The 8,251-nt window shown below is 44.8% G+C and overlaps 1 protein-coding gene across 1 annotated transcript; it reads right to left on the minus strand.

Moving 5' to 3' along the window:
• Positions 1-478: 478 nt before the first annotated feature.
• Positions 479-7,215, minus strand: T265_10038 (hypothetical protein; the record flags this gene model as incomplete). Its single annotated transcript, XM_009176289.1, has 3 exons — positions 479-1,418; positions 3,319-3,627; positions 6,104-7,215. 3 exons carry the CDS (start codon positions 7,139-7,141, stop codon positions 1,245-1,247), a joined length of 1,521 nt encoding a protein of 506 aa, XP_009174553.1.
• Positions 7,216-8,251: the final 1,036 nt, after the last annotated feature.

Here is an 8,251-nt window from a genome sequence, read left to right on the forward strand (position 1 = left end):
TTTCCAGGTTGAAATAATTATTCTAGCATATTCCACCCTTTCACTCTCAAAAGCGTCTCCTTACTTTTAAGAATCCAAATGCGTTAGTGATAGATTGTCTATCATCCAGTTAGTTCACATTTCTCAGGCTAGAGCTACGCGAGTTCCGGGTTCGCGTCAAACGCACATTCACAATTTTGTGAAGACTGCCCCATAGAGCAGCCCAGGTGCGATAACAACAAATGTCTGATAGACGAGTAATTCCACCACTGAAAATATGAGGACGAGGTTAGCCCGGCACCAATTGGATGAAAACGACAATATAGCTTGATATCCATCCTCGGCATAAAAGAGACAAATGCGGTCGGACATACCGCCCGGAAAAATCGCCAACACTGCTCTGTGGTGCAAACATCCTATCCCGAAGAAGTTATCTTTTTCATAAGAAGAAAGTGAGTCGAACTTAAAACGAACGTTCTAGACCAGCACTGTTTCTTATAAAATATGTTCAAGAAAAGCTGGGACTAGTTACATAAGACCGTACTCTGAACGCACCATCGTGACTGTGAGAAATAAAATTGAGACAAGTAAAGTGGGCGGTACACGATCCAGTTTGAAAGTTTCATGCGGAATCCTGGCGGAACCTGTGGCACAAAATGGATACTCACCTTACTCCAGTGAACGGACACAGAGCACGCAGTCAAAAACGATAACACTAGTCAGTGACCGTTTCAAGCAAGATGGCTCTGTGTCACGTATAAGCGACACACTGCTCGATATGGATTCCTCGGGACGGAGTCATCTTGACGGCGTATCTATCGTCTCTCCGGGTTTGCGATTTTTGGTAGCAATGGGCAAAGACAACACCAAACAGCCTCCTACACAATCCAACGTAGCAGACAACTCGAGGACGAAAAACTAACAAGCGTGCTGTAAGATATCAGTAACAAAAACCTAAAGGATGCATTTATGGTAAGATGAGTTACAATTATCCCTCATACTCCTCGTTTTACGATCCATGCTCGTGGGCTAAACTGAAAAAAAACAGCGGCGATAGAACAAAAGCAAAAATGCAAAGGTTAGAAGAATGTAGACAAGTGAGTGGTCAAATTAGTAGATTAGAAAAATGAAAGAAGAGATAGATACACCGTTTCAGGGAAGTGCGGGTACGCACGAAGGCATGGTCATCAATCGGAATCACACGAATGATTGTGGCAAATAAAGAAAAACAATGAAAGACAAATGCAAATGTTGATAATCTCGTGTCAACACCCCATCTCATCGATTACCGATTGAACGTGATTTGGTGGCGCATCCACTTGGGAATTGAAAGACAAAGAGGCCTCACGTCTTTTGTAGGTTACGCGGAGCGCGAACAGCTGAATGATTCCGATCAGAACGAGCGTCGAGCAAACAACCAAGTTCGGAACGGTATAATCCTGAGTGGAAGCAAAGAACGGTCAAAATGTGACCAGAATGGGGAAAAAGTGTGGTAGATCTGGCGAGGAATTAAATGCTGTTGCCATAACGAAAATATGACAGATGTTGGGCCCGGTAGACCAGTATCGCAGGTTTTTCACTCTACATGTAAATAACCACCGTATGGAAGCAGCTGATCCTGATTCGATGGATATGGATAAAGTTTTAATGTCATCAAAATCACTCTATTTGCTGGTTCGAATTCCAGTACATAGGACTAGGCATGTGATGAGTTTGTTTAAAGTGAAAGGTCATGTGTTAGACAGACCAAGTTAATCAAACTGGTGGTCTGATGCCAAACAAGCATACAATGACCTTTGAGCAAGGACCAGACTTGCCAAATGTCGTGTGTTTGTGAAAGCTTGCCTGTTGGGGACCAAACAGGTAGGTGTAGTTCAAACATTTCCGTCAACCTTATATCTTACTTGAACGTGCATACATACACACTTATTTACCAACCAAATTAGTGTTAACCGGTGACTCAACAGAATAGCCGCTGAATCTCTCATTCATGATTAATGGGAACTTGTTCCCTTAGTTCGGTGAAGTTTCCTCGGTCAATACATGGGGATATTTCTGAATGACTGTTCTTGTATCAGATGCTCTATATGTTGAGTGCAATGCCCTACTCCGCAGTCGTAGGGCTCTCTAGCCGAGATATTAATTTTGCTGTGCGGCGAGAAGCAGAAAGTGAGACCCACGAAACTAACGTTTGACACGGTTACACCGTGTCTGTAGAATATAGAATATGTAGATATCTTGTCACAAACGTTTAGTATATTTTCGAATGATTGTAACGCCTAACTACGAAGGACGACGAACCCGATTGTCCCTTACACAAACATTATATTGAGCATGTTGACAGAGTTACCGACCAAGTGCCGATGGAAGATCGTTCGAGAGTAGCTTTTGCTTGGGGATACTGCTCTAGAGTTCACAAAGCCCCAAGGACACAGGACGGTGTAGTTGCTGCGGTTGTTCAAACCCAAAGACGTAAAGTCAAGATAAGCTTCATGTACTGTGAGGTGAATTTTCAGTAGGAACCGTGAATAAATAGTTCGAAGAGTCAACTCCAGTTCATTTACACACGTAAAACTCAGGCGATGAGACACCGTTTTCCGTTGCCTACAATTAATTTGGTCACTTTCTCAAAGTGTTGGGCTGGCTGTGACCACCGATGAAAGTGGTATGACCGTTTGTGTACCTCCGGGACCCATTGAGCTATACTGGAAGGCTGTCTGCGCGACACTCGCAAAGTCTCTCATACCAGGTTGGTCAATGGTTAGAGGTCTGACGAGCACAGTCTCCTGGTCCTCCAGGTTGGGGGTTGGGACATGTGGCGACTTGTTCCGTAGGAATGGTAATACATTTGCATTTCCTGCCAAACACCGCCGCCTTGCGGTCGAGCTTTTGAGCAAAAAGCTTTGGTTGTGGACCCTAGTCGTCCTCCTCTCTAGGCCTGGACGCCCTGGCAGTATCCCAGCCTTCGTACAACCATGAATTGCACACCGACATACTCATGCCACGTCGGTCGTCGCGTGGTGCCATTAGTCGGGCAACCTTACTTGCTGCATACTGCAGGGCGGGTAAGCGAAAACTGGTCACCGCTGACGCAGTTAAGATGGATCAAAAAAGCTACCACAACTGTTAGGATTTTACTAATCAGATGAGAATTGAACGGAGACAGGTTGTTACCAGTGAAGACGTGATGGTATTCACAGAAAACGTGGAGATGAATTCAACACTCGGAAACGTGTCAGTGACTGAGAATCAGAAAAAAACCTAATTACTCAGGTTTAAGATCACCAATAGGCTCGACGAAAAGAGCCATAAGTCACGAGTCTGGTAGTAAGGACTTACTTGTGGAGTGACAGCAGACCCACAGGTTGGAGTGAAAGACGGACTGGAGTGGACCTCGGGAGCTGCAGCTTGCATACCGGCCACGAACACAATCGATAGAATTTGGCTGAAGCTAATCATAAGACCGGTAGTAATCGCCTCGGGCACGGGGAAAGTGATCTCCGCAGCAAGTTCAAGGGCCAAGCTGTATTGAGCGAATCCAAATGCTCCGAGCCACATGGTGAAAAATATTGTAAGAAACGACTGTCCAGGGAACCAGATAACCACACTGAACCCGACACAGCCCAGAGTGGCTAAAACGAAGCAAACCTGGAAAGCCGAGTACACGCGGGCGATTAAGCTTAGATAAGGACACAAGAGGCTTGGGTTTCGGGTAAAAGAATCGGTAAAAAGCTATAGGGTTCTCGACCGAAGACAGAAAGAAGTGCTGTAGAACTACGACTGAGATAGCTAAAACCCTTGTCAGGAGGAAAGGCATGGATGCTAATCACGATCCAGACGACATGTGGATGTTCCAACCATGGGGCTCGTCGGTTTTGAATACGCCCCAAACAAATTCCAGTTGGAGTTTCAACTTTTTACCTGTTACTCCCGATTGAGCGACTGAAGTATAGGACACTTAAGTGGAACTAGTCTAAAGAAACTCTTGCTTGGAAGAAAAACAGCTTTCTAACAGGGGACGCCGTACATCCGGTCCCACAAGCTTCTGGATGAAGTTGGAGAGCAAAGGCTACAGGTTCGTTTCGTGCATAACGGATAGACGGGTTTGGTTGAGTTGAAACGTAACCAGACGGTTTAAACACTACCAGGGACTTCAGAAGTAGATTATTGTGGTACGCTTTCGCCTCACTAACATGCAGTTAAGTTGTTTTATCCGAATAAAACAGGGGAAAGGGGTGACTTGGAGCCTGATGTTAGCTCATGACAGCTGGGGTGTCGAAAGCAAGAACACCAGTGACAGGTGTGTACAAGTATCTTGCAGGGCCTCCGGCCAGTCACAGGGAAATCACACATCCGGACCCACCCATTTGCCCGGTCTCTTTTAGGAAGATAATCTGTCAATCCATTGGTTTTCTTCACTTTGACATTGGTACAGAAAATTGCGCTATTCACGTCTTATCGGTGGCTAGGATGGCTCAATCATGTCACATAATTGACAGTGGTCACGTGGTCAATCAAACAAGTGCCTAATAGAATTCCGATGTCGATTCCGCAGCTTTGCTTCACTACAGCCGAAACAGTCGCAATACGATTGCAAGATATGGTATGATGCTGTGAAGAATTATTCATACGAGCTCTAAGTCTGCCTTGGTCATGTGATACGAATAAATCGATGGAGTCGCCCAACGGCCTTCTAGACCAGTTCACGACATACAACTAGATGTGATTTGGGTTTCGCTGACAACCAATCGTCTATGTTTCCACGTCTGCTAATTTGTCGATCAAATTAGGCTGTTGATTTGATTATTTACCCATATTTTAACCACCAGATATGTACTGACCTAACGACGATATCCTGAAAAACAAAGCTTACCACTGTATTCTTGCCGAAACGGTATTATCGCGGGCGAATTTTGAAACGTCTCAATGAATCAAAAAAGTAGAATCAAAGGTTGAAATTTTGACGTGTCAGCACGAAATGGTAAACGCACTTCTAAACGGTGCACCAAATTGATGGATCGAAATGTGCACAATAGCAATTGTAACAATAACAATTGTGTGCTATTGTGCACACAATAGCACACCTCAACAAAGTATAATGGATTCAACCATACCTTTCCTCATACTTCTATTATCGGCGGATTTAAGGGAGTGAAACGGCCTGTATGTGAGTACTGAGTAGTGAGTCGGATTCACTCCAACCGCAAGTAAGACTAGTCTGGTTAAGGTGGTGAGGACATCTACTACGTGCGTCTGGCCACCATCAGCCAAAACACCACAAACGAGAGATTCAGCTGGGTTCTAGGCGAGCCTCTCGAAAAACCAAATTAGTTTGCAAATGAGTGTATATTCGTCAAAACACATTGTGTTCCACTTCGAACCATTGTTGGAGAAGGGTTTGTGGAGGACAGCCGTGAATTGGCAACGTTGAGTGAAAACAGCTAATGTCAAGTTTGGCGTCGTGGGATCTTTGTGCCTTTAAAGATGAGGTCCACGTGATTCTCCTTGCGCGCCGTTGAAAACTCTGTGGGACAAGGCAGGTAACCGGTCCCAGTGGCGAACCATGAATCTCATAGTTGGCATTTAGAGCCCTAAGCACTCAGGGGACTTCGTGCACGATCGATGAGGCTAAATAAGCACAAATGGTACTAAATGTTCGTCTGTGTTACTACAATTCAGACCACCGATGGCCTTTGTCTGTGGCCAACTAGCTTCTTCCAATTTCGATAATTCTGAAACGTCTGGAGAAAACTAAGCCATTTTGTTTTCAGGGTGATTCGCAGTGTATTCGAGCAGTTAAGATACACTGCATAAAGTTTGTGTAGATAGTCAGACCACGTTTAGTTGTTACACCAATTCAAAGGCTGAGCAAGGTAAACTATGGTTGAGTTAAATCGTTGTATTCCGAGCCTCGACATCGATCAGAGGGCATACCGAAGATAAAGTGAATGGGGAGAAACTAAGAACGTGGACTGAGAACAAGGAGTCTATACGGCTTAGTTGTGACATTCTATCTAAACAAATCTAGCCGTAACGAAAACGACAATGACAACTAGGCCTTGGGTTGTTTCACAGCGCTTTCAAAAGAAAGAAAACGAAGTATGTGCAGTTATCTGATCTTTACCTTGACAGATTCGACTAATCTTCCTGTTCGATCAACGTAAATTGCACACGGGGCGGAGGCTATCAGACCGGCGACAATCAACAGTGATCCACAAATTCCAGCATACTCGTTTGAATAGCCTTTCGTGCAAAGTATCTGTTGTAACAATGTAGAAATGGCACCAAAGTAGGCCAAACCACCTCCAAAAGTGGTTGCCAGTAAAAAAAATGCGGGAGATCTCATGGCAAGACTAACACATCGCACGAACGATTGCAGCCGCATGGGTATAGTTACTGCATGTTTTCGGTGCATTTCTTCAAAAACGGCGGAAGCCACCGAGGGCGGTGTTTCCGGTTTATTCTTACGTACGAAAATCACCGATAAAACCCCACCGAAAGTCACAAGACCCATTGTTATATAATTGAACGTAGGGATTGCAGAAGGTTGGGGTACGAGAAAAGGCACCAAGGCACTACCAATGAGTACACCAACGGAGTTTCCAAGGGAGCCAATGGTGTTGGCTGTTGTTCTTTGGAAATCTGGAAACCAGTCTAAGGCAAGTTTTGTTGGGGCAAACATACAAAGTGGCTGGGCTAGGGATGCGACTACATGACCAAATAGGACCAGACGCAGCCGAATAGTGGTTGGTGGCCAGTGAGTGCTGCAACTAGAAAGCAGGCGCGCAAGACCACAAATCAAGTGAGTTGTCACCGAAAACAGGAGAACGAAGCGAATTCCAAGCCAGTCAACCACCAAGGAAGCGGGTAAACCGAAGAGCACGGTCGTAATGGGAAATACCAACTGCATCCAGTTCAATACGTATTCGGTTGTAGAATAATATTCACAGAAATGATTAGCTACTGGAGCGTAGGAGATCCAAATATACGCGTTGCTTCCGTTTATAAAAGCCAGAACAAGCACAATAGCCCATCTCACAGGATAGACGCGATGTACGTAATTATTTGGTACGGATATCGACGGCCTAGAATGAGGATCACCCGAGGTGTTTGAAATGCTATTGTTGTCCACTATTGGTATGCGGTCTTCAGATGACTCCATGGTATTGTACAGGCGAAAAACATCTACACCTCAAATATATTGAACAGCAGCAGATGGCATCACGGAGACTCACTGAAATAGAAACAACGCGAAAACAAAGTTTAGTAATGCAGGGAAAAGAAACAGAAACAACAGATCAATGCTCATTGAGTTCCAAAAGCCGCTGTCTAATCCCGAGGCGGAGACCTTTTGAACTAAAATAACATGCTAGGTACTTATGTCACCCTCCAAGTGATGCTTAATAGAAAAATTAAATCAAAGGCGCTATTTAGATCTATTAACTATTGTCTGTTCGAGTGCCGATCCATCTTGCACCTATCAGCGTTTTTCTGAAGTCGAACTTCCCTAGCCCTATAATTACATGGTTTTCATGCAGAAAGACCACGATGAGTGGCTCTTTAATAATACTGACTCCCATCAGAGTATGCAACCGCTCCACAGAAAGAATACGCGTCGAAAACATTTGTTCTAATATTCGAACAAATTGAGCCTTCTCACGATGCAACGGTTGGCGTAACGGCCTCCCGGTCTTCCAAACCCAGCAGTAGAATATGTCCCTTAATCTTTAGGATCGCACCTGAACGAAAGGTGCAGGTAGACATCCCTACGGAACTTTATGATAGCTTCTTACACTTGATTCCACATCCACTTCATGTCATTCCAGACGGGTAACACTTTGTGCCACCCAAGTGGTTGAGATGCGGTGATATGGTAGATTGGAACGTCGCTCTACACGCATTTGATGTGCTGCGCAGTACTGGGAATTACATTCCCGAATTCCTGTACAGTTCAGTTAGGAAAGCCCCAATCGGACCGCTCCCCCGAAATACGTTTCTTAGAAGATTTCAAAACCAATAATTTCGAGAGACTTCGCTTTCTCCTCTCAAACTGACGAGGTAGTCAATGAAACAGCGTCGTTCTCTATCAGCAACCACTTATCCCAGATTGCACTCACAATCCAGACCGACAGTCCACAAATCCCAATATCACTCCCTACCGCACGTCGAGCGGTGCGAAAACACTGGCTATGTGCATCAAGAATGTCAGGTGCATTAAAGGCCGTCGATCATAGTCCTCTGTCACGCCATGTCAGGGCAAGAGTCGTAGTTT

Source organism: Opisthorchis viverrini (assembly GCF_000715545.1).
Source record: "Opisthorchis viverrini unplaced genomic scaffold opera_v5_332, whole genome shotgun sequence".
Classification (NCBI taxonomy): Eukaryota; Metazoa; Platyhelminthes; class Trematoda; order Opisthorchiida; family Opisthorchiidae; genus Opisthorchis; species Opisthorchis viverrini.